This window comes from Brienomyrus brachyistius, unplaced genomic scaffold (genome assembly GCF_023856365.1).
Source record: "Brienomyrus brachyistius isolate T26 unplaced genomic scaffold, BBRACH_0.4 scaffold27, whole genome shotgun sequence".
Lineage (NCBI taxonomy): Eukaryota > Metazoa > Chordata > Actinopteri > Osteoglossiformes > Mormyridae > Brienomyrus > Brienomyrus brachyistius.
Genome location: NW_026042306.1, coordinates 2,823,291 through 2,850,806, shown reverse-complemented (window position 1 = coordinate 2,850,806; position 27,516 = coordinate 2,823,291). Strand labels below are relative to the sequence as shown.

The 27,516-nt window shown below is 43.5% G+C and overlaps 1 protein-coding gene across 1 annotated transcript in view; it reads left to right on the top strand.

Annotated features, from left to right (window-relative positions):
- The window catches only part of cnksr3 (cnksr family member 3), a 51,927-nt gene extending 24,616 nt beyond the window's left edge, over positions 1-27,311 (top strand). Inside the window, exons 5-22 of the mRNA XM_048996695.1 lie at positions 915-956; positions 2,717-2,836; positions 3,012-3,071; positions 6,942-7,010; positions 7,533-7,679; positions 9,248-9,369; positions 9,676-9,860; positions 10,609-10,695; positions 11,270-11,560; positions 16,382-16,516; positions 17,471-17,637; positions 18,681-18,754; positions 21,557-21,628; positions 21,867-21,928; positions 22,146-22,204; positions 22,967-23,192; positions 24,200-24,387; positions 25,832-27,311. Coding sequence (XP_048852652.1) covers positions 915-956; positions 2,717-2,836; positions 3,012-3,071; positions 6,942-7,010; positions 7,533-7,679; positions 9,248-9,369; positions 9,676-9,860; positions 10,609-10,695; positions 11,270-11,560; positions 16,382-16,516; positions 17,471-17,637; positions 18,681-18,754; positions 21,557-21,628; positions 21,867-21,928; positions 22,146-22,204; positions 22,967-23,192; positions 24,200-24,387; positions 25,832-26,023 — 2,298 coding nt within the window. The 3' untranslated portion in view covers positions 26,024-27,311. The remainder of the gene's footprint in view (positions 1-914; positions 957-2,716; positions 2,837-3,011; positions 3,072-6,941; positions 7,011-7,532; positions 7,680-9,247; positions 9,370-9,675; positions 9,861-10,608; positions 10,696-11,269; positions 11,561-16,381; positions 16,517-17,470; positions 17,638-18,680; positions 18,755-21,556; positions 21,629-21,866; positions 21,929-22,145; positions 22,205-22,966; positions 23,193-24,199; positions 24,388-25,831) is intronic.
- The last annotated feature ends 205 nt before the right edge of the window (positions 27,312-27,516 follow it).

Genomic DNA, 27,516 nt, shown 5'->3' with positions numbered 1-27,516 from the left:
CAAGCAAGGCAAGTAGGACATTGCACACATTCATGCTACCATGGAGTTGATTAGGCCTAAGTGCAGCTAGGCTGAGCTTTCAATGAATGTCACCCTGTAAGCCGTACTGAAGCAGGAGCTACTCAACAGCTAAAAAACTACATGTGTAACTATTAACAAAATAAGAACCTAATTAAACTATCCAAGGGTTACTAAGTGCAATATAAGAGCATTCAGAAAACATTGTCTTAGATCATTCAAGTCTTAGTGGTGGGTGAGGGCTTTAGTTACTGCTCCATGAGCATGATGCAGGCCGTGCAGAAGGTGGGAGGGGGACAGGCACATGCTTGGGAGCCAGCAGGAGCAGAGAACTGTGACAACCTAATCCATGTCAGAGAGGACACATTGAGCCAGGACAAGGTTTGTAAACTACCATTTCAAAGAGAAGGACCTGGATTTCACTTGGGCACTGAGTTCTGTGTCCTGATTGGTTAGTCTTCTATAATCATGCATGGGTCACTAATGTTAATGTGAAACAGCTGAATTGAAGAAATGAACCAGTCACAGCGCAAGAGGAATTAAACTATTTAGCCAAGCACAGGAGCCTTTCAGTTTTAAAATAATGTGTAAAGCCTGAAGTAGCTCATAGTGTCCCTCCGACATGGACTAGGTGGTCACCCTAGAGCAGAGGCTCCAGCACCTCCGCCCAGCTAATAAAGGCCGGTCCCTTTGTATTATAAGGAAGAATAATGGGCACAGTCCTGCCTGCGTTGTCTGGTAGTCAGGTGTTTTCCTCTTACCTAGTGTACTGATGTTGGATTTTGCAGTACTTAAGGCTACTGGCTGTTGTATTTCTAATAGGGAATTTGAGGTCATCTCTGTTTTGATAGTGTTTTGAAACGTTCTCTTCTCATTTCCATGCTTTTTTATTCTAGGATTGCACAGTCTATGAAATGGAAGAAAACATTTTGGAAGTGGTAAGTGCATCAGCACCAGGGTTCAAGTCTCCACACTGTCTCTACAGTTGTGGCCAGCAGTTTTGAGAATGACACATGTATTGGTTTTCATAATGTTTGCTGCTTCAGTGTTTTGTAAATCTTTTTGTCAGATGTTTTTATGGTATACTGAAGTATAACTACAAGCATTTCATAAATATCAAAGGCAATTACATTACATTTATGCAAAGACTCAATATTGGCCCCTTCTTTTTCAAGACCTCTACAATTCACCCTGGCTGCTGTCAATCAACTTCTGGGTCAAATCCTGACTGACGGCAGCCCATTCTTGCATAGTCAATGCTTGGAGTTTGTAAATTTGTGGGCTTTTGTTTGTCCACCCTCCTCATGAGGATTGACCACAAGATCTCAATGGGATTAAGGTCTGTGGAGTTTCCTGGCCATGGATCCAAAATGTCGATGTTTTGTTCCCTGAGCCGCTTTTCACTTTTGCCTTTTGGCATGTTGCTCCATCATCATGGAAATGGTATTGTTCATCACCAAACTGTTCTTGGATGACTGGGAGAAGTTGCTCTCGGAGCATGTTTTCTTTATTGATTTCTTTAATCTTTATTCATGGCTTGTGAATTTGCCTAGGCAAAACTGTGAGTGAGCCCACTCCCTTGTCTGAGAAGCAACCCCACACATGAATGGTCTCAGGATGCTTTACCGTTGGCATGACACAAGATTGATGGTAGCGGGTCTTTTGGGATTAATTTCATTTTCATGGCAAAGAGGGACTGCAAATAATTGAAATTCATCTGATCACACTTTATAACATTCTGGAAAAACTGGTCAGCAAATCTAAAAATTGAATATTTGAAAATTAATATTTGTGTCATTCTCAAAACTTTTGGCCACGTGTGGAATTTGCATGCTCTCCCCGTGTCGTTATGGGGTTTCCTCTGGTTTTCCACCACAGTCCTAAAACTGCTATGCTAAGGTGAATAGGAGTTGCTAAATTGTCTGCCGGTGTGAATTCTGGGTCATTCCCTGCCTTGTGTCCATAGCTGCAAGGATGGGCCCCTGCAACCCTGCATAGTAGGGCTGTAATATTGCACATTACATCAGTACATCATTTTCATCCATCCATCCATCCATTTTCCAAACCGCTTATCCTACTGGGTCACGGGGAGTCCGGAGCCTATCCCGGAGGCAATGGGCACGAGGCAGGGAAAAACCCAGGATGGGGAGCCAGCCCATCGCAGGGCACACTCACACACCCATCACTCACACATGCACTCCTACAGACAAGCAGGTACAGAAGATGGATGGATGGAAGGAAAAAAAGAAGGAAGGAATGAAATGCATCAGCTTGTATGTTTCTTGAAGTGTGTTGCTAGGCCTGGATACAGAAAATACCATGTTGGTGTTGGTTGTTGGTGCAGAACTTGTCCATAAATGTATAAATCTCCTCTAACATCTGATGTTTTATTTATTGGAATGTTAAACATACATATTCTGTTTGCTTCCAAGTTGTTCCAAATGGATACTTGTTTGTGAAAAAGAAATTAGATAACATAAGATGGAAATGTAAGCAAATATGTGCAGTATATTAATCTGTACTGTCACTTTTTAGATGAATATATGTAGGTTTTCTTAAGATGCACTATTCACAGAAAAGACGAACAGAAAACTTTATTTTATTAGCATAACCCTTATCTCTTAGGAATGAAATATTCCTATGCAGCAAATATGCCTGTATCTCGCACAGAAACCTGTTCTTTCGTGCCTTCTAACAGGCAAAGGTATTGAATGTCATCTGTGATCAGACAGTGAAGAACACCTCTGATCCTCTCGTAAGCCAGCCCCTGTGCCTGGAGGAGGTCCACCTGAGCCGCGTCACACCTGGGGAGGGACTGGTGAGACAGATGCTCACACTCTGCCCACTGGATGGATGGGTGGATGGATGGATGGATGGATATGTGTTACAGATGTCTTAATTAGTATATATTAGTCTTTATGCTTTAATGCGAACTTCACCCAGATCAGTATCTCCTTATGTCTAGTGACACCTAGTTCCCCTTTTTTCCCCAGGGCATGTACATTAAGTCAACATATGACGGGCTTCACATCATCACTGGAACTACAGAAAATGTAAGTCACTGTCTGTTAGTGAGGCCCTGTGGAGGAGAACGGTTGTTTGGAGCACTTCTCCTTCACAGCTGAATTCCTTTCGGGCCCCTGACTACGGCTGACATTCATCTCTATGGCGATATGGGTTGATGCAGTAACACTGACTGGCTTCTTTTGCCTTTCGTCTATTTTTACTTGCCAACCTTTGTTTCACCAGAGGTGTGACAAAAATGCTCGATTTGAAATGGGGCTTTCCTGCAAAATTGCTCATTTTAATATCTGCCCCAGTTTATTTTAGAATCTACTTTCTGAAATTCAGCACCATGTTTCTGATTTCAATGTGACACCCACTATATGGGTAGCATTTTTACTATTTATATACTTTTTATATATGAGGCATAATCGTCAGTTTGCTCTGAAGCATCATCACAGCACAGAGAAGTAGGCTAAATAAGCTTGCTCTCTGGGTTACCAAGTTATTCACAGGACCAGACACAAAACACAAACTAGTCACAAAGAAAAATAACGATGAAACTGTACTTGAGGGGATATGAGTAACTTCAAATACATATCGAGTACAAATCATCAACAAATATAGTAACTTCATGAAATACATGAACCATGATGATTGATTAATTATGATCGAACATGGGATCAGGACATAACTAACGGTTTCTGGTTAATTAATTTAAAAAGTAAGATGGTATGACCACATTGTTTGTGCCCCCTCAAGTAAAGTGTTAGTGAAAAAAAAAAATAATAATACTATGGCACATTTCCTCTTCACACAATGCATCAAGACACCAAAAGACACTCAGCCTGCTGCCATTTCCCTTTATGGAGGAGAGCTTTGCAGTCTTCTTTCCCCTCTGCCCTCTGTCTGCACCTACTTCATGCTGACAACGGATTAACAAAAACTCAGAAAAACAAGAGAAAAATTCAACCAAAACCACGTAATGAATCCTTTCCACATCTCCTACACACAGGGCCATTAATCAGGCCTCATTCTGCCACTCCGGTCCTCCTCAGCAAGCCTCAAATTAGAAAATAGTGACCTCTTTCCCAGTTGTGTCTTTTACATGCTATACTTAGAAGATCTGTCATTGTTTTGCCACCTTTCTGTTTTTTTTCAAGGTGTTTGCGTATTCTTTTCTTTATATATACACACAGTCAAGGGAATAATTACATTTGTTTTTACATATGTTAAACACATTGGTCAGTACTCACCTCTCATGTAAACAATCTCTGCCTCTGTGATGCACAAAGACAGTACTTTTTTAAGGTGAAATAACAAGATAGCTGTCGTGATCGCGGGTTAAGCAGACGGGCAAGGGGGCAGGAAGGAACGGTCAGGGGAAAAAGGGGAGCACGAGGAGGCCCCAGCGGGCGACAGGTAGCAGCCGGAGGGGCCGCAGGTGACCGGGAGGCCGGAGCAGGAGGGGACCTCGGAGGGGCAGAGGAGGCAGGGCGAGGGACAGACACAGGGGACGAGGAGGAAGTTGGAGGGGGCACCTGGGAAGGCCAGGAGGGAGCTGAAGGGGAAACTGGGGAAGGCAAGGAGGGAGGGGGAGCCGCAGCAGGCGAAGGCGAAGCCATAGCAGGCCCAGGCGACATCCACCAATGCGCCGGAGTAGAGGAACCCGCAGGCGACTGACGAGGAGTCGGAGGCGGGACCAAGGTAGGACGACGAGGCTTCGGAAGGGGACCTGCAGGCGACCACCGACCTGGAGTCCTAGGACCCGTAGGCGCCTTCCGAGCCCTAGGGTGGGACCCTAACCCCACACCTGTGTCCTCTCCCCTTCCGGGACACTGACATGTGGGGTGTAGGCTGGGGTCGATCTCGCCTGGGCGAGGGCAGAGGAGACAGCAGGGAGGTCCCCGAGGGGTCCCACTCAAGCTCCTTTACCTCAACGGAGGGAGGAGCAGTGGTCGGGCTCTCTGGGGCCTCCTCAGGGACCGGAGCTGGAGGAGGTACAGTCACAGGCAGAGGCAGAGGAAGCGCCTCGGGTGGAGGCAGAGGGGCCTCGGGCGGAGCTGCCGGAGGCGGAGGCAGCTGCTCGGGCGTAGCGGTCGGAGGCGGAGGTGGCTGCTCGGGCGTGGGTGCCGAAGGCGGAGGCAGAGGCAGCGCCACGGGCAGAGGTGCTGCAACAGGCAGAGGCGGCTGCTCGGTGGTGCTGCAGGCGGAGGCGGAGCTCTCCTTAACAAGAGCAGCTTCCTCAGGTCCTCCGCTATCCTCTCCAAGTCGCCTTGAGAAGAGGTGGGAGAGAAGGCAGCAAAGCCACACCGCAGCTGCGCGGTGAGCTGGTCCACCTCCGGGGAGTCCTGTGTAGCCGGTTCCTCCATCACCCTACAGTAAAGTCCCTGGAGGGTGAAGAACTGATCGGCGATGGCCACAAGCGTAGATGGGACCTCCAACTCGGGCGTAGCTGCAGCAGGCAGAGGTGGAGGCAGAGGGGCCTTGGGCGTAGCTCCTGCAGGCGGCAGGACTGGCAGGTCCAGCGCAGGCGAGATGGGCGTGGCCCCTTTAAAAATCCGGGGAACGTGTAGGATAGCGTCCCGAACTGCGCTGGCCCATAAAAATACCGCTCAAGGGGCGACGGTAGCTCCGTTGCAATCGGGCGCGCTCCCAGGGAGAGGGGAGCCGCCCAAGCAGGCAGCTTAGCGGCGGTGGTGTCCTCCAAGGTGAACCTCACCGCTTCCTGGATCAGGAGGGGTTTCCTCCTCATTCTCACCCGGGAGCGAAGCCGCGGCGAGATAGCAGGCTCCCAGGCTGATCGCTGGTGCCTCTGGTGTCCTCCTTCTCCTCTGCTTTCTCCTCTTTAGATGGTCCGTCATTCTGTCAGGGTCGCGGGTTAAGCGGACGGGCAAGTGGGCAGGAAGGAACAGGCAGGCAGGCGGAATACGGGGAAAACGGAGATTTATTAAGGGGTAGACTGGGACATAACACTAGAACTAACATCAATGACGGACAACCAGGTAGGGCAAGACATGGACTGATAAAGAAAAGACAGGGCGAAATAACAAGGAACAGCTGGGTACGATTGGGGAAGCACACGTGGATAATCAGCGGGGCGTGGCACACACGAGGATCGCATAGACATGAATGAGTCGCAAACATGCACATAGTGTTGCAAAGGACCATTCACTAATCTACAAGGTAGGCTAATAGTCAAGTCAAAAATACATGCATGCATTGGATGGTTGCTGCAAATACTGGGGTGACTTAATATCATTGTGGCATAATATCATTTAAACTTAATTGTCTTTGATTGCCTAATAAATTTCCACACTACTACTGTATATCTATGCACACACATAAAGCCAACTCACAAAAGAGTAGGCACCAAAATACAAAAATACAGCCTCAATTGGTTTGTGGTCCATCACAACACCTCAAGAGCTTCAGAGAACCTTGGCATAGGATTTGGAAGTGTCAGGAATTCCCCCTATGTTAACTGGAGGCAGCATCATACTTCACAACAAATTGTACCAGTTGGTGTTTAGTTGGTCTCCATTATTCCGCTGAATGGAGATGCGGTCACTGAGGCAGCCATGGCTCATGGTTTTAATACTTATCAAACCAGCCAGGGGGCGCTGTCACTTTGTGGATGCAGGCACTGTTATGCCAGGATATTCCATCAGCAGAGAATGCTCTACCACAGAATGAATGTGATTATTAACATTTCTGGTTTCTTGTGCCATTTGTTTCGCCCTTTCAGGAATTGAAGTTAAATTAAATCATGCCAAACAAAAATGAATCCCACACCAAAGGCTGCAGATGAAGGCATCTTTTGTCATACATTTAACCTCATCTAACCTGATTATCATGCAAACCCTAGGTAGACATATATAGCTTATATATATAACCAAAGTATCCTTATGTGTTTCTAGTCTCCAGCAGAGAGGACCGGCAAGATCCATGCTGGCGATGAGGTCATCCAGGTCAACCGGCAGACAGTGGTCAGTACTGACCCCTCAGGCCATCACCTTCATCATCCCTCCCTCTCACCTACACGCCTTCTCCTTCACTCCAGTTTTAAGAGTTGATTGGTTGGCTGTTACCTTTCAAACAAGAGTTTTAAGAGCAGAAACACATTCTTGGAAACATTCAACAAGCTAACGTGATGTATGGTGACATATAGATCACTTTTGATGTATATTCATTCTCCTTCCTGCTGTTTGCATTCATTTTCATGGCTGTCCCTTTAGCTAAACATACTCATGGTTAAATTAAGGCTGCTGCTCCAGCTCAGTGGGTGGCATTGTAACTGTACATCTCCATGATTACAGGTTTGATTCCTTCCCTAGCTCATCAGATTCAGGGTGTTGTATATTCCTCCTCTGACCAATAGTTCACGTGTGTATTTGTGAATATAAATAGCTGTTAGTGTGTGTCTGTATTTGTAGGTGGTCTGTAGTTGAGGGGAAGTGACAGATAGAGACTGGTGAAGATTAGTCGATGCATGTCCCTGTGGACTGCAGGTGGGCTGGCAGCTAAAGAACCTGGTGGCTAAGCTGAGGGAGGACCCTGCCAACACCTTCCTGACTGTGAAGAAGAGGCCCATGGGGTCGGCCTGCTTTGCCCCTGCTCCCCTGAAGAACATGCGCTGGAAGCCTCCCCTGGTGCAGGTGCATGGCTCCTTGACTCCCTCCGTCAGGCTTGGACAGGTCCGGCGAGTGCCGCTCGCGCCTTCCTGAAATGCGTTGCATTGTGCGCTGGTGGCCTGGCATGCTGGAACATGTGACCAAATCCCCCAGACAGCACTATGTGGGTGGGGTGCTCCGAGCTGAACAATCACAGCTTGTCCTGTCCTCCAAAATAATGTCTGCAGAATAATTTGTAATCCTATGGGTTTTTTTATATTCAAACACTTTTATCCAGAATGACATGCAATTGAAAGTGAGGTCGGACAGTCCCTGGGGAAACAGGGGTTCGGGGCACTGTCCAAGGGCCTAACGGTGACATCACTCTCAACCATGGGATTTGAACCACCGACCTTTTCATAGCAGGCACAGTGTCTTAAACATGACCCCCAAACCAGTTGGACAAGTAGAGACCATTAAAGGAACAACTGTTCCTCCTCCTGTGTAACATAACCAGAGTATGTTTTTCTGTTACCCAATAGCCTTAACAAGGATAAGTGTTTAGAAAATGGATGATAGATTTTATTTAGTGCATTACACTGCAGGACACTGCAGTTATTATGTAAAATTCCAGCAGCTGTTTGGGCCTCCTCAACTCAGAAACTTCCCTGTGCTGTAGGTGGGCAGTCATATTTGATCTGAAACCCAACCCAAAACCATTTTGCATTCCTCTACCAGCTAAAACCTCTTCATAGACACGCTGAGACCTACTCTGACCACAAGACCTCTTTACCTTCTAATTCTTTTAGTGCATCTGCTAAGGAAATTCAGTCATGTCTCCAACTGGATTCATAATCATTGGATAATGCTGTAACTATTAAAAGCCTTTCAGATTTAAAATTCATTGTTTCGGAAAAACAGGCATTTGACAGGCCATCCTATAGCCAGACACGTTCAGTCTGGACCTTTTAGTGTCATCTGGCAAAACTTAATTTGATTGGCCATCGTGTCTGTCAGACAGTTCCACAGAGGCAGTAGCCCCTCCCCATCAGGAGCACACCCCACACACATTCACTGCCTGTTAATGCTCTGGCCTTGGTTTTATGTCACAAAAGCAGGATGTGAAAATATAGGAAATAAATATTTGGGGAATAAATAGAAAATATCCAAGTAAATCTAAAATAAAATATTGAAATACTGTACAAATCCATTGCCTTTCCCTTTATAACTCTCAATTAACAAGAACCTGGAACACCACCAGGGGGCGCTGATAGCGCTGTGGTACTATGACTTACTGGCCTGATGTGTCTCTCTCACTCTCTATAGTTAGCACTGGTGTTGTCAGGCTACAGATTTTCCATTTCTCTTTGAATGGCTAACGCCCTAGTGCTTAGAGTAATTGCTACTCTTCATTTTCACTGGCTGCAAACCCGCACATGTTGCTGCGAGCTATGATTTGTGTTTAGAACCCCCAGTTTAATGACGTATTCCATACTTGGACCCAGGTTTCACATGGAAAAAGTTCTCATTGGCTTACCTGGGAATTGCCTGCTGGTAGGACCAGGTTTTCTTCTGAAGAACTCTCTAACCCGCATCTGTCATATTTGTCACAGAGCACTTCATGTCCGCCTAAGGCAAAGTCTCCCAGCCTATCGGAGCGCTCCATCCGGAAGGAGAAACCTGCCATTTTGGACCTGTACATCCCGCCTCCTCCAGCTGTTCCCTACACACCCCGGTAGGCCTCTTGTCTAATTGCCCTCTTATCCACAGCTATGACTGATGCAGTATTTATGACAGATATCTGGTCTGTTTGGTCTCCAGTTATCTTAACTAGGCACAGAATAGTAGAGCCTCCTCTGTTCCATGTGTCTTGCACTTTGTACTTAGTCTTTGTACTTAATGTTCAAGAAGTTTCTCAAGATTATATGATGGAACCTCTTCACTCCTTTTGAGTGACTTTCTGAGATATTAGTGAACAATGCAGACATGGATGTTTTCATTTTTAAGAACTGTGCTTAGACCTCTCTGTCTCCCTGTGAAGAGACGGGAGGTCCGGTTTGTGCATTGGGGATATCATCAGGCCCAGAGGCTCCGAGTCCCCCAACTCCTTTCTTGACCTGGAGGGAAGAAGGCGCACCATAGCTGAGTGTGACGACCAGCGGATCACACTCCCTGTGGAAGTGAACGTGCTGCAGGAGTGGAGAAGGGATCGGGCCCCCTCCCGGAGTCAGTGTTTGTGTCTGTGTGTCTATATGTCTGTCTATATGTGTGTCGGGGTCTATGTGTGTCTGTGTGTGTGTGTGTCTGTCTGTATGTGTGAGACAGACAAGCAGAGAGAGACACATAAAACAGATATATGTGACCCTCCAGCACAAAACCGTACAGAATCGTACAGAAGTCACATAAATGCAGTCCATTTACATGGCTGTATTTTTAGATATTTTTTGAGGATTTTTTGTGCTCTTTCATTTGATACCATAATCCTAATTTCAAATTTTTGACCCAAGTGTACAGTTTTGTGCTGGAGGGTCACACACAAAGAGCTCTGTTCCTTTTGCTCTCGAGCAGAGCACGTGGGTAACGGTGACGTTAAAGCGCTGCGAACGCTAGAAGCTGCCTCACGCTCTGAGATCTACGGTTCCTCGCACGACGACCATCGATAATTAGCGGACGGGGGGACCCCCCCCCCAGCCATTTAATTAATTTGCTTAATTATCATTGAAATGTTGATTAGCTACATGTTCTGCTATTGCTCAGGTCAATAGATGCATAGGTATATTGGATGGTTATTAGAAATATAGGATGGATTTTGGAAAGGTTTTGAAATGCCACATTTTGACAGTTACAGTTTTATACTAACATGGAGATCATTAAAACATTTTCTTTGACGGCTTGTAACAGCATCTAGAAACCCAAGCAATATGTATTGCAAACACTATTATAAGTTCATTAAAACATAGTTTTTATGTTTCAGGTAAGCCCCGACCTTTATCCATGCCAGTGGACACTTCTGTTGACCAAAATGACTCCTTCTCACGGCCATGGACAGCAGGAGGAAAAGGTAGGAAGTGCCCCCTGGCACCAAGAGCAGCCTAAAGAATGTGGCAGCCCAACCACTTAAATCTAATGAAGCCCCATCAGGTCGCAGAAACTGAGGCATGGCTAGCAGAGGAAGAATAAAGCATGGCTTTGACTTCCTGTACACACTCCGGACTCAGACACATTTGTACATAGAACACATGATTTTACATAACGTATCTATTAAATAACGTTCATTTTATGAGGGTTGTTTGTCATGATTTCACCACGTGAGTATTTGCCCAGTATGTTTGCCAATGGAGATTCAAAATCAATTTGAATTTGACATGGTGCAGAAACTATTATATAAGAATGTATACATTAGACATTCATTGAGGTCTAAAGCAATCCTCTGTCTGGGCATCTTTTCTTATTTTGGAATTAGAGCAACCTGTATGTCACATTAACAGTATAAATATTTTCAAATATAGTAATTAATGAGTTGTGTTTTTTTAAGCACTTCATAGATGACCAAGACTAACGTGTGTGACATTAAGCTTAGTACAGCTTACACCCTATGAGTAATTCCGTGTATGTGTTCTGTGCCCCACCTGTAGGCGGCAGTATTATGCACAGGTATCTAAGCAACGAGCAGATCCCCGCCATCTCTGAGGAAAGCCCATCTTTCCAGCCACACAACAGGCCCACAGGCAGCAGGCATCTGTTCCGTGGCATGGATCGTGTCCGGGGAAGCCGCTGCGTCATAGAGAGCGTCTTGCACAATAGCGCCACCATTCCCTATCAAGAGGAGCCCGCTAAAAAGACGCCCGTCACCTCGGCCCCAAAAGCGGCAGTAGTGGAAACTTCGCTACTGGGTAGCTGGATCTCCCGGCTAAAGCTGCTGACTCGCTGACGCCCCCCTACAGCCGCATGCTCTCCACGGGTCCCCACTGTGCCTTTAATTCTGCTGTCACCCAAAAGCACAGACGTCCGGTAGACCACCGCACAGCACATGAGCTCGGTTGATGCACACTAATGCTCTGGGACAGGAAGTGAGGTGGCTGCGAGGAAACAGGAAGAGGAAAACAAGGTGGTCGTGTTCTAATTCCACTCTTCGCTTCTGCCTGCCTGATGTTTTTATGAGAAGCATCTCAGAGTCACGGAGACTTTGGAGACTTTCATTTTCCAATAGATACAGCTCAGTTTAAGAAAAAGAATGAGGAAATGTCAGTCGGCAAATCTGGCTCACCCCTTCTGTTCAACAGGTACAATTTTACTAGGCCTATAATGAATTTCAGTTTCCTTTTGGAAAATTCATTATTATTGTTATTCATTAATTTTTCCTTATGGATTTCTATTTGGTCTGAATTTGCTTACATTTTCTCTGTACCAACACAGAAATGTTTTTTTCTCAATATATTTACATGGGAAGTATGTGTTTTTTGCTGAAGCTATGTGGAGCTGCTTTTATGCAAGAAAATTTTGTTAGAGCACTACTACTGATGTTATTTTAAAAATAGTCCTCTAGCCAAACCTTACTGGGTGTAAGTGACCCATTACTGCTGCTTCTTTCAGCCAGAGGAAGTGTGAATTTCCCCTTTACAGTGGTCATCCAGTTTGTGAAAAAAATGTTCAGAATAATCTAGTCTTTGATAGATGAGCCATTGACCAATGATAGACATTGTTACATCTTAGATTTCTTATGGTACACACAGCTATAGCACGTAATATAAATATGCAGAAACGAGAGTGTGTTTTTAACTTGTACTGGTTTATTCCTCGGTGGCCTTGCAAACCACAAAAGCAACTGGCTGCAGTAGGAATGAGAATGAATACAAAGTGCCTCCTATTCTCAATGCATACCGAAGCTGAAAGTTGTTTATGTGAATTATGACAGTGTTGAGTGCTTAAAGAATTCTAAATGAATTCTTTTTCTTGCATTTCTGTCAAGAATTGCTACATGAAAAAAGTTTAACTGATCATTAAACTTTATGTAATTCCATGATTGTAAAATGTCTAGAATAATCGAGATTGTTATCTAACTTAATAAACAAATAAATAGCTGTCCTCTGGAGTGCTTTTCTATTGCAAATCATGTTTTCCACTGAAATAAAATATTATGTAATATATCTCAACTTCCATGTTGGCCAGTTGTACTGTGTAGTTAGCACACTAAAGGAAGTAATTACTTGAATATACTGTATTTCAATAAAATATATAATGGACAGTCTAGTGGAGTAAGTTTTAACAATACTGCGCCCTCTGCTGTCCCTTAATGGCAGTAATATTTCACCCTGCTGTTCCGTCTTCTCCTCAGGCCTTGAGTCTTTTCACTTGACCAAAAGCAGCAATCTACATCAGGGCACAAACACCTCAGTTTCAAGGCCATAATGTCATAGCAAACTAACAAATATCGCAGAAGTTCTATAAATACACCAGTATTTATTAAGTCATACTTAACCAGTTTGTCAGCAGCCGAGCTGTTTGTACCATGTAAACACACTTTATGCTGTGATGGGCTTGATTTTTGGAAGTTCTCTGAGCGGCCCTTTTGCAACGTCAAACTCCTGAATCTCACGCGGATTATGAGAATGATCCTGCACAGAATTTGGAGGGATCAGCCGGAAAATACCGTGGGCTCAGGCTCTGAGCAGTATTAATTAAGGTGCCGCACATTAGCTGATTTTGTATTCATACCAAGAAATATTATTATGGTGCATAAGCATAATTTTAACATAATTTACCTTGACTACCTAAAACCTTTGCACAGTATTGTATTCCAGCCACTAAAAGAAGATGCACCATAATAATATTTCTTGGCATGAATACAAAATCAGCTAATGTGCGTACAGTGGCTTCGTGGGTAGTATCACTACCTCAAACCCCCCTGTGGATGTGAGTTCAAGTCTTGCTATGGGTGCAGAGTTTGCATGGGTGTGCAATCTCTTAAGAGACTGCTCAAGGGAGAGCTTCTTAAGAGTGACCTGAATAGGCACCGGAACACCTGATTGGGTGACATTGATGGCTGAAGAACTGATTATTCCCTCCATGCAACACTGCTTGACTGCGGCATGAGAGAAAATGGTGTTCTTTATAAATATAACACTGCAGGAATGCTTCAGAATGTTACATTAATCAGAACTGGGGAGGAGCTAAATATAAAATACAGAATAAACAAATTGAATAATCTAATCGGAAATATGATTTTTGCTGATTCGATGCACAAACCCACCCCAGAATGCCTAATGTACTCCAGTATTCACTATTAAGGACTATATCCAGGGTGTTTTTTGGGGAAAATAAATGTAAATATACTTATACCAGGAAGTTATGCACACTGGTTTACCAGAAAATTTATTTTAGGGAAGCTGTGTATGCATTTCTCTTTCTAAATAAGTATACAGGGAAAAACAAGCACCACACCCTACCTACTCAGATGATAGATATCATTGGTTCATAAACATTGAAAAGTGATCAAAGTAACAGAGATCAGGTCTGAACTCTGATGCTTTGTGTCATTTGTGTGGGATTATGAGCAAAGCCATGGTCCAGCTGCTTAGTCATTGCAGTCACATGCATCAGGGGCGTGAGATCCTACGCAGGCTCAGGGGCAGTGCCCTAGCACCAGGAGATGCAGTCACCAGTTATATTTCAGTCACTTGATGAGCTCAGTCCTTCTTGATTCTTTCAGATTAGATAGTAAAAGCAGGTGATCATCAACCCAGGTGCTTTCTGATCACATGATTATAGCTTTTATCAGTATTTTTCAACCCGATCCTTTGGGAGCCCCAGACAGTCCACATTTTTGCTCCTTCCCAGCTTTCTCCAAGAAGGAGCAAAAATGCAGATTATTTGGCAGGGATCTAAAACGTGGACGATCTGGGAGTCCCGAGGACCGGGTTCAGAAATACTGAAAAAAGCAAGCCCCCCCACCCACCCCATCCTCCAGCATATCACCCTGACTTTTCTGTGAGTTACACATTTCCATCATCGCTGGCCTTCTGATATTTCCATTGTGTGGGTGTTCAAACACAACCCCCTGTTTTTATAAATTTGCCAACTGAGACGTGGTTGAAAGTTGCTAAAATAACTGTTAGAATTATTATAGAACTATTTCCATAATATATGTTTTGATTCAATTGTTTTACAACAGTACAACAGTTTATGAAGGTCTTATAAATATTCCCACTTAACTCTGAGATGATTAGTGAATAGATTAGTGGAAATCATATTTAAAAGTGAACACTGATTTCCTCTCTTTTTTTAATCAAAATCACATCGCTTTTTTTTTTTTTTTTTTGCTATAGACAGCCTCACTACATAGCAAAGGTACATTGACTGAATCTTATTTTAGTGCATATCACAGGCAGTATCACTAGTCCTGCCAGGCTATGACATCACTTCCTTCCACACTGCCGACCACAAGTTAAACATTCAGCATCTGTCAAAACAGTTGGGGTTTCTTTGTAAAAATTCAAAGGACAGCAGTTATAGCAACACATACTGTACTGCATGTTAAACTGGCTTGCAGCTGTAGAAAGATCAAGATATTTATTTTATTTTCATCCTAAAAAAAACTTAATGTGTAATATTGCTCCTTCAGCTTAGGTTCAAGTTTGAGCTATGGATCATTCCCTGATTTAACCATAAACCTTTCAGTATCACAAACTGAATGGGAGATCTCCTCTGGTAGAAGCAGTGAATGCATCAGTCAAGGTGTGTAAGATGCCTGCTGCACAAACATAGGGTGACCTAATAATACATGTCAGGATGGACACAGTGAGCTACTTCGAGTTTCACAAGCTACTTTAAAAGTGAAAGGCTCCTGTGCTTGGCTAAATAGTGTAGTTCCTCTTGTGCTTTGACTGGTTTGTTTCCTTGATTAAAAGACTCATTCAGCTGTTTCACATTAACATTAGTGACACATGCATGATTAGGAGACAGCAATCAGCACACAGCAAGAAATTAAGTGAAATCCGGGTCCTTCTCATTGAAATGGTAGCTTACAAAACCTCTCCTACCTCAAAGTGTCCTCCTTGACCAGGATTATTTGGTCACCATACACAAACACTCTCTCAGAGGCACACCGGCCCCTTGTGATTTGACCACTACCAAAACCTCTTGTGAGTGGTCAGAAGCTCTGTTGATCAACTGACCCCAGGGTGTTGCTCCATTGGCTGATAGGAGAATCAGTCAGATGAACCATTATCTACCATCCTCTACTGATTGCAGAGCAGATAAAAATAACAAAACTGTTGAAAACAAATTATGCTCATACACTGTCAGAAAAAAAAGTGTAAATTTGTAGGTTTGAGGGTACAAGTACTTGTCACTGGCACTGTACCCTCAAGGGTCTGACAATTGTACCCTAGCTGTAGGTAAATGTACATTTTAAGGTACAGAAATCTGAGGAACATTTTTGTACACTTGGGAGTACATTATTGTTGTTTGTACCTTGAGGAACAAAACTGGGCTGTACTCTTTTTTCTGACAGTGTAATGCATAAAAGGTTATACAAGTATCATTTCCTAGTGCTTCTTGTTCATTTCCACACAAATTCTCACTAAATTACATTAAAATAAATAGCAGCGTAGCACAGGTTTGAATGATGTTTAGGCTTGGCCTTTTCTTACTGCCTCTGACCTGAAGATCAGAATACAGAAGCAGAGAGAGGTGGCGAGGAGGCTGAGCCAACTGCAATATCATGCGAAACAGAAAGTTCCTGTCAGCCTTTATGCTGCTGTTATGTGGTGGGAGGGAGCAACCAGAGAAGTCGCTTCTCAGTTTAGAGCAGCTGATGGCCACACAGACTTCGCAATCCGAAGATCTCTCTCTCCAAAGGTTACCCTGCCGACAAGATCCTAGTAAGTCACATACTCCCGCCTCAGGTCTTCATTCTCTCTGGGAATATCAGGAGATGCTTTTAGGTTTACACTGAACTGCTAGCGTATACATGTGGCTGTATTTTGAAGTCAGTAAGACGCCTGAAATGAAAGTCTGTGAAAACATGCTTCTCTGCATGTTGGCTTTCTACACAAAAACATGAGTGCTGGTGTTACTGCAAAGATCTTGTTCCTGTATGTATACATGAGCCATTGAAAAGTCAAACCTGTAGCTGATACTCTGAGTAAGTTTGGGTAATGCAAACGTATGATTATGAGGAGGTGATAATAATGGGCAGCGCAGTGGCTGCATCCATCTCCTGCAGCTGTTCATTTGGGTTGCGGAAAGTTCGGAAGCACAGGACACGAGGAACAGGGGGCTCTCCAGATAAAAAGCCTGGCCGGCACAGGTCAGAGCCTCACTCACACAATCACACACAACGGGCCAGTTAAAGACACCAAATCACCCACAGCACATATTTAGAAAGATAACCAACTTCAGGAGAACATTGAAGCTCTGCAACAAACAACAAACAGCAGCAATGCTGGAGGTATGGAGCCTTAGAGCTATCTGCAGCCCCCCCGTGACCCAAAATTCATTTTGCAAATCGCCATGTGAGTGGTTTAAGGGCTCAAAAGGGGAGGGGGGTTACTGCAAGGTTTTGACCCGATTCTCGCATGATGCTGATGGTTCATATGATGTGAAATACGTTCTGTTTGTGTTTATTTATGTGATGTATAAGCATATGAAATGCATGCTGCCAGAATCTCCATATCAAAGTCGCTAAGCAAATAAGGACTCATGTAACTAAGGTGTTAGGTAGAAAAAGCAGAAGTCTCTCCTGTAGCCTGTGAGAAAGACAGTTCTACAGCCTATGGTAAGACCCAGAACCACAGCTTCAACATGCCCTCTAAAAGCAGTATCTCGCCTTGTAGACGGAACTATGAGCCGAAGGAAGATCTCTGTTAAAGAGCTGGGTGTCACCGAGTGCCAGGGCTGGCTGCACAAGAAGAGGGAGGTGAAGGCCTTTCTGGGAATCAAGTGGAGGAGATACTGGTTTGTACTGAAGCAAGCCTTGCTTTACTGGTACACAGAGCCAACGGTGAGTTAGACCAGTCTTGGGGAAAAATAAACAGGGGGTGTTTCTTAATACCATGAAGGCAAAGACCGTACTTATGGTCTAGGCAAGATCAGTCTTGCAATCTTGCCTCCCAAGAATGAACTTGGAGTGCAATGAATCATGAGATTGGTCTTGTTTAGTGAGGATGCAACTGATATATCATTGATATTTGGGACAGGGCAAGAACAACATCTGGGGATTTTGCCATCCTCTGTAATTGCGTTATTAGTATTGGAACTGGTCTTTGGCAATGGAAGATGATGTAAATTGGGTATACAAGAACACAAGTGTGGTCAAGTACGCATATCGAGAAACACCCGGGGCTGCCATCATGGTCGAAATGGGCATTAGAAAGATGATTAAGTGATGATGCAGCTTTCAATGGCTTTGAGTCAACAAAGCCACAAAGTCTGTGAAAACATGTTGTTATAATGAGTAAAAACTGATTCATATTAAGCTATGATGATAAGGCAAAACACTGTGAAAAAATCTCTCACACAAAGCAATCAAGATACTCACCTTAGTAAAGAATAGAGACCAATACATTACAATATATTTTGTGTAGTTTTGGTATGTTCCTACATTTTCAGAGAGTAAGCTATACATGTCAAAAAATGGTTTTTGTTGTTAAAGTATAATTACAAGACAATGTTTCTTGTGCAGACATGATGGTGTTTTTGAGACTTTTTTGTTTTTATAAAGCTTTTTTTTTATAAAGCACTTTGTATAGTGTTTTTTCAAAATATTCAGTTGTTAAAAAGAACAATTAAACATTTATTGTTAAGTATTCAAATAAATTACAGTTAACTCTCACTGCTTTAAAAATATTGATCATGTATTACTGAATTGAATCAACTCATGCAAAGCTTCTGATTTACACCCCTAGTTATAATATGGCTACTAGATATAAAGATAAAAGATAAGATAAAAAATATTAAGCTCATGATATATTATATGAATGCATCTGTAAGAAAACATTGGCTTCTATGTCCTCTATATGACTTTGTCCACTTTCTGTCACCTAGGCTGAGAAAGCTATGGGGTACATAAATGTAGCGGAATTCACGATCGAACAAGCCTCAGAGTGCAAAAGAAAGCAGTAAGTATGTCAGTCATGTATGCTTTCATCTGTGGTGCTTTTAATAGCCTGTGGCCAAAAATGGGGACATAGTGAGTGGTGGCACACTTCTGATGGCTTGACGTAACCTCTGTCATCAGTGACTCACAGGCATCGTCAGAGAAACCAGCCCCACTGAAGGGCAGTCAGAAGGGACAGCTGGTAAAGGGTTGATGGTTCAGTGGAAAAACTATTTCCTGCTACAGTAAGGCTTGGGTCAGATTTCCGGTCCATGTTGTGTCGCAATTATGGCAGCGTTTGGCCCAGTGGGCTAGCACTCCAACGCCGCTTTTGGAAAGTTGCTGGTTCGGATTCTGGGGTTGGCAAACTGTAGACACTGTTGGACCCTCACATGGCCCTTAGCCCCCCAGCTCCAGATGTGCCAGATAAATGGCTAAGCCTGCACTTGGACCCAAGTGCTGACCTGTAGACTGTGTATGTCTATGTATTAGGATTGGGCTGATTTCTGAATTTACATTATAAATTATTGTGGCAAAAAAATATCTAGATATCGATAATGTCATGCCCGGTTCGTCCGCTCCTCGTGTGTGCCACGCCCCCTGATTACCCGCGTGTGCTTCCCTGATCGTCTCCAGCTGTCTCCGATTATTTTAATCAGTCTCGTCCATTTAAGTCCTGGTCTTGCTTGTCTCCCTTGTCCGTCATTGTGGTTTGGGTGTGGTTAGTTAGCGTCTGATGTTTCCCGCTCCCCTTACCGGAATAAACTCCCGTTTTTCCCCGTATTCTGCCTGTCAGCCTGCTCATTGTACGCCTGCCCGCACGATAGCCGTAATGTTCCGCACCGATCATGGCAGATAATATCTAAACACCCGATCTTATCACTGAGATGTTCATATAGCCTATTTTGCATTTTGGTTTCACACAATACATAGGTAATGTTGTTGAGAAATGCCCTTAACAGCTTTAAAATGCCCTTTATAGGCTTTATAGGATAATTTCCAAAATTTGGCTTACATTTTTTTTTGTAAAATGTCAGTTTCTGTGTCGCAGGGCACAAGGCATGCGAAAGCCCTTTTGTTTACAACTCATAACACAAATGCAAAAACTATTTAAGATACAATTACAATACAATTCTTTTTTCACCATTTACTTCTTTCATTGGAAACAGAAGCAGGAAATACTGCCCAAATAAACAGCACACCAACAGTGATCATTATTGTATAACCAAGTTTGGAGTTTAATAATAAAAATATCTGCCACATTTACCAGTTAGCAGTTTACCCATTTTAGTGCAAAACACAAACATGTATACTTTGCCTGGATTTAGCTGTATGCACAATGGACATACTATGTGCGCCATCATTTTGGCGGGGTATGCTTATCACAGAACAGCCGAGGAAACAAGGATATTTTGTGTATTTGTTTTTTAATCTGATAATGCAGTTGACCCAGTGTAAATAAAATTAGTTCTAACAACGTAAACTCTTTATGCACTTTTTTCAATCATATTGATAAAAAAATAATAAGGAAAAAACACTGCATTAATTGATAATATCAATGATCTGACCAACCCCAGTGTGTGGAAAGAAGCATTGCAATGTAGCTGTACTTGTGCAAATGGCAAAGGATCGTTATCATAGGTTTAGTGACTCTGGTCAATCGTGTCAGTAGCGCTGCCATTTAGCATAGAGAAGGAGGAAGTGTCTTCAGATGTCTTTAAATATCGTAAACACGCTTTTCTTCTTTCACTTTTAAATGACTCCAGTTAGTCCCATCTGTTACGATCCGCGGGTGAAGAAGGGCAGGTAGGCAGGCTGGAGGTAAGGAAGGACGACCCAGCAGGCAGAAGACGGGAAAAACTGGGGATTTATTGGGGAAAAGACGAGGGAACGTAGTAACGGGAACACAACGTCAATGACGCACAAGAAACCAGGGTAAGACACGGACTGAAATAGACAAGACTGGGCGAAAATAATCGGACACAGCTGGGCAAGATCGGGAAAGCACATGTGGATAATCAGGGGGCGTGGCACACACGAGGATCGGACGAGCCGGGCATGACACCATCCTCCTTGGTCACACAGACTGTGACATTTTTATTTATTGGCATTTTCATATTGATTGTAGACATTACATAATGGATGAATAGGTGGATATGTTCTGTTATCTTTAAGTGAAGTTATTTGCTACATTCTGACTGTGTTTCAAAGGGCACCATGGCACATTGGGCTAGGGGCAGGAATTTCACCCACAGTCTCTGTGTGTGTGCGTGCGTACGTGCGTGCGTGCGTGTGTGTGTGTGTGTTTGAGAGAGGGTATACCTATCCTTATGGAGACACAATGTCCCCATAACGTGATAAATATCCGTTTTTTTCCCAAAAGGCAAAACTCTGTTTTATAAAAATCAGTGACTGCTATGAAAAAACTAAAAATGCAAAAACTGTATTTTGCTTGGTTACTTATAGTTATGGTTAGGGCAGGGTAGGAGTTAAGGTTGTCATAGTAAGCGTTAGCATTTTTCCCATAGAAGTGAATGAGCGGGCCCCATAAGGATAGGTATAACCTACATGTGTGTGTTTGTGTGTGTGTGTGTGTGTGTGTGTGTGTGTGCACCCTGCACTGATTAGGCATCCATATGGCGTGTGTTTTGACCCCAGGCTCACTGTGATTCTCAACAGGATCAGGTGAATGAATGATTTGGTTTTATTGCCTCACACTAGGCCCCCCAACCTTTATATTGTTGTAGTACCAATAGTGACCTGCCTGCCTCTGAGGTCAATATCAGCCGTGCCTCCCTGTCTCACTGTCGGCATTTCGTTACAGTGCAATGAAGGCCAGCAACCCACACCTCAAGACTCTGTACTTCGCCGCTGACAACGCTACAGGGATGAACAAGTGAGAAAAACTGGGGCAGAGTGCTAGATAGATACAGGCATGCGACTGTACAATACAGACCCTGCAATCATGTTCTGCCTATCTATGAACATAAGGACTGAAACTAAGAAAATCGTAGGGGAAAAGCAAGTACAGTATCACTCTTTATAAGTTTTCAGGCGGACATAAAAACGTCTTTCTTACAACACTGGTGCACAAATATGGGATGTTGGTTCTGAATGATGTCTCTGTCCTACAGATGGTTAAGAATACTTGTCCAGGTGTCCCAGCAAAACTCCCCTTCAGATAAAAACACAGAAGGTATCTATCTATCTATCTATCTATCTATCTATCTATCTATCTATCTATCTATCTATCTATCTATCTATCTATCTATCTATTGTTAAGTCTGCACACTTCCTCTTTAACCTGTGAGAGCTGACACGAAGCATGCCTCATGTTCAGGAGCTGACGACTGACATTTCCATGAATATCCTGACACTCTGCGTGTGGTGTTCTGTCTTGTGATTCTCTCTAGAATGTTACAGCGAAGAGAGTGACCATGAGGAAGGGACAGATGTGGAACAGGCAGGCTCTGTGAGTGCTGGTAACTTTAGTCCAGTCATTTTCACTCAGACTATCACACAGACATTTTCTGAAAAGGCTTTGCAACTGTAACCCGTGAACACTGAATCGTGACAGTAACACTCCTATTATAACCATGTGTGTTTGAATGTCTGGCTTGTTAAAACAGCCGATTCACTATACCATGAGGTATGGAGCATGCACTGAGTACAGTGTGTTGCCATACCCACTACATGACAAACCACCTCAAGGATGAGAAGCTGAGTGCAGCCATGCGGCGGGTGACACCTCAGCATCACATTAGTCCAAATGGACCAGTGTGAGTTTTTTGCTGGTGGCTGGAGTGCCATGTTTCTCCTTGTAAGTTGGAGGACCTCCTTATAGGGCTGGATGTAGATTTTGTCATACCCAGAACGAGCCTTAAGTACTCAAAGAGACCGTATAATGACGGTCAAGAAATGCTGTACAAATAGCTCTGTGCAAAAGTCTTAGCCAGTCAAAGAAAAATAAATGATTTTCATTTTGGTGTAAAACAGTTTGGGAACCGCAGTGATATTCTTCTAGTCATCAAACAAGACATCAGAATTAAAGTTAATTTGCATATGTTCTAATTAGGGGTTCAAGCAGCAATAGTGGCTGGATCCCTGTTGTTTTATTGGATTTTTTTTTCTGAGCAAATACATTTAAGTAGTACCCAGACAAATAGTCTTGAAAATTTTCTTTTACATGACTTTTACACTACTGTATGTGTACTTCATGTATATTCATCACCAGGAAGGGTCCGCTTCTCATGCCAAGCACACATCTAGTGAAGACACGGTTGTTGCCATGGCAATGCAGAACTCCACAGCATCCCCAATCAAACGGAATTCATGGCTTAACAGCATGACGCAGTCCTGCTGGAACTCAGACGATGCCATTGCTGTGCAGAAGAGTGTCCCGAGCTGCCCTCTTGTATGGGTGTCCACGACAGCCACGCAGATCGGGGATCCGGCCCAGGGTGAGCATATAGCTCTGCTCTCTGAAGCAGGCATACTCTCCTAGCAAAGTCACATGTCTTCCCCAGGGTTGGCGTCATAAGCCATTGTGCCCCAACAAATGCCACCTGTTCATCATAAAACTAGGATGAAATAAGTCCAGCCTTTCCCAGGAGTGTGGCTATGGATAATTTACTTCCCTGACACCCCCAATCAATTTTTACTGTCACTATCACCTCCCGTGCCCCCTGTCAGATATGTTCAGGCACCGACACTGGTCTTCCCTCTAGAAAATGGATACTGATTGAAATAAGAAGATCATCAGAGGACAGCACTGAGCTCAGATTTCTATGTCAGAAGAGTATGAACTGTGAGACTGGGGCATGGGTCAGGGAGGTGTCAGCTGTTATGGCAGAGGCCAAGGATGGGCTGGGCCTCACACAAAAGCAAATGTGAGGAAGCCATTTCGGCAGACAAAAAGCTAAAAGCCAAGCTGCAGACTTTGGGTGCGATAATCTAAAATGTGGTTGAGATCATTGTCTGAAACAAACCACCACACAATAATAATCAAGTTCTAATGGGAGCTGGAAGAGAACAAAAACATGGACTGTCTGGAGGGGTCCCTGAATTATAATCATGCTGCCTGAGATAGCCTCCAACTCCAGAGGTGAGAGGCAGCAATGTTAACTGCACCATTGCGCAACCCCGAAAGGTTTCTAATTATTTTCAATTAATAGTTTCTATTGTATAAGCGCTATGGGAAGCACCTATTGTCCCATATTGAGGATTGACACTAATAATGATTTACCATTTAAGCCGTGAGTTATGCATGCATCAGTAGAATTGAGAATGCAAGTTTATAAATCATGGCTAGTGTTTTGCTTCCACCAACTCTAGTTGTGCAGGATTAACACTGATAGTTTCTCCTGTAGTGTTTGAGTCTTTCTTGCACGCAATGTACAGGAAATGAAAACACGATGATTGCAACATATCACTTAATCTCCCCCGCAACCATATATGTCTTTTTCAGAGTTCAAAGAAGTCCCTGATGAAATGGAAAGACTGTACGTCCAGCTGAAGCAAGCTAGCCTGTACCCCACTGGCGAGCAGAAGCCCCTGACTGAAAGAGACTTCAGAAGTTCCTTCATCAGACGCTGCAAAAACAACACCCTCAATGAGAAGCTCCACCACTGTAGGGCGCTAAGAAGCACACTTAAGGTATCTTCACCAAGAACATAGTGGGATCTGAACTTAGAGCAGCAGTTAGGCCTACATACTGTGCCAAACCAAAGAAGCACACATCCTGGCCAAAAGTATGAGGACACCTTAAAATCACACTTATTTGTGCTTGTTATCCTTTTTCAAACGCATAAGCTATAACAGTCTCTACTATTCTGGAAAGGCTTTCCACTAGATTTTGGAGTAAGGTTAAGGGGAGTTGAGCCCTTTAAGCCACTAGAGCATGACAGAAATCCAGCAAGAAGACCTGGCTCACAGTGGGCTTTCTAGTTTATCTCAAAGGTGTTCAATGGCGTTGAGGTCACAGTTGTCTGCAGGCCAGTCAAGCTCTTCCACACCACCCTCACCAATCCATAGATTTATGGACCTCATTTTGTGCAACGTCGCCACAAAGTTGAAAGCACACAATTGTCTAAAATGTTTTTGTATGGTGTTGAGTTAAGATTACCCATCACTGGAACTAAGGGGCCTAGACCAAACTGTGAACAACACACTTAAATCATTATGCCCTGTCTACCAAACTTTACATTTGGTATTGTGCAGGCAGATAGTGTTCTCATGGCAACCACTAGCCCCAAATTTGTCTGTCAGATTGCCAGATGGTGAAGCATGTTTCATTGCTCTCAGGAAGGCATTTCCCCTTCTTCACAATCCAATGATGACGTGCTTGACACTAATTAAGCTGATGCTGGGCATCACATATAGCAACTCGGCCATGGATATTTGGTTCATAGAGCTTCCGAGAGACAGTTCTTGTGCTGACAGTACTTTCTGAGGCAATCTGAGACTCTGTAGCTAGTGTCTCAACCAAGGAAAGGAGATAGTTATGTGCCATGAGCTGCAGCACTCTGTGGTCCCACTCTTTCAACTTGTGTGGCCTGCCTCTTCATGGCTGAGCTATAGCTGATCCTAGACACTTCCTTGTTACAATAATAGAACCAACAGTTGAATGGGGCTGGTCTAATAGGGTAGAAACCAGATGAGCAGATTTGTTGCAACGGTGGCATCCTGTAATGGTGCCACGGTCAGAGTCACTGAGCTCTTCGGTACGACCCATTCTACTACCACTGTTTGTCTATAGAGATGTCATGTCATCCTTTTTATGCACCTTTCAACAATGGGTGTAGCGGAAACAGAAGAACTCAGTAACTGGAAGGAATGTACACATGCTTTTGGCCAGGTAGTGTATCTGCACTATGCAATGGCTCCGTCATAAATATATGTGTATTTTGGCATTAAGCTATTGTATAAATCACAAAGCATGACAGTAAATAAATGTTTTAATGTACAGTAATTTTTATGTTTTTACCTTGAGCATTTTTCATGTAATATATTGTTTGACAAATATTTTGCAATGATTCTCTACTTAAAAAGTTTACATTAGAACTTTACTTAAGCCTTTCTTGCATTGTTTGTGCTACAGGCGAAAGAGGCTGACCTTTTGATCATTGACCAGGTGCTGGCAGAGCCGTGTCTGACCACTACACAGTACAGGCAATGGAAGGACGCTAATTCAGTGCTTCTGAAGGAGATCTGCAGATCACTAACAGAAACTAGCAAACAGATAACAGCAGCTGATAACTTAACCATACATCACAACGAAGGTGTGAAATGAGCAGCGTGTCCGCTCATGTGTCAGCCAGCTTGTTGCCTGTTGTCAATACAATAAATACAAGATAATAAACACTTAAGAATACCGTACCTCTCAGTCCACTGCACCTATCTTGTTTTTATAGAAACTGTTTAATAGAAATCCCATCTGAAATGTGCAGACTTTAATGACTGGTTTCAAATTAGCATTTGGACCGCAGTATTACTTTCATTACTCGGCAGTAGCCATTTTCCAACCACCTACAGGGGATTGGGACCCAAAACTCTTCAGAGTTCATCATTTAGATGTTTGATGTCTAGATTTAATGCACAGAAGTTAACTTGCAAAGTAAACTGTATTATTACTGCAACAGACTCACAGACCGTACGGTGTAAATACAATGACCACAATATGTTATTTTTACTGTCCTACCCCTTTTTAATGCTCATGCAATGTGACAGAATATGCATCCATCCATTTTCCAAACCTGGGTCGCAGGGGGTCCAGAGCCGGAAGCAATGGGCACGAGGCAGGGAACCCAGGATGGGGGGCCAGCCCATCACAGGGCACACTCACACACCATTCACTCACACACCATTCACTCACACATGCACACCTACAGGCAATTTAGTAACTCCAATTAGCCTCAGCATGTTTTTGGACTGTGGGGGGAAACCGGAGTACCCGGAGGAAACCCCACGACGACATAGGGAGAACATGCAAACTCCACACACATGTGACCCAGGCGGAGACTCGAACCCGGGTCCCAGAGGTGTGAGGCAACAGTGCTAACCACTGCACCACCATGCCGCCCCCAGAACATACATCTGTTATGGAAATTTATTTGAACATAAATTGCATTAAACGCATCCATGTAAAAAATGTAAAGCCTACAGACAAGGCACAAATATATACAACAAGCCCTGCACATTTTTGGGTTTCCCTTCATTTAACACACCTGATTCAACTCCTTGCACCTCCCTGTGCTGATTACCACAGAGCTCTTGAGCGGAGTCATTTGTGGTTTAACAGGATAAAGAACTAAGCTACACAGGGCTCCAGCCCCCCAGGACTGCAGTCTGACATCCATCATCTAAACATTAGATCCAATAGCTCTGAATCAATTAGAGGATTCGTTTCATCCTTGTGTTTATGTTTATTCTTTATAACTGAAAAACAAGATGCTAATCAACTATGTTTTGTATTTATAAACATATGTATAAATAGATCTATGTCTGTATATAATTTTGTACTACTGAACAATGGCGATCTATTAATAAAACCCATATTTGATTAATCATCATTATCCTTATACTGGGGTGTGACTAATTACTATGACCATCAAAATCGCACAGATGATATTAAAAATACAAATTCATACTCTTAAAAGTTTACAGATTTACATTCAACGACTGACAGGAATATTCCCTTGCGTTCTACATACTGCACCAAGTCAGCACTACGGACGCATTAGATTGTAATATCTGCTTTAGCCACATGGGGGCATTGCTGCATTG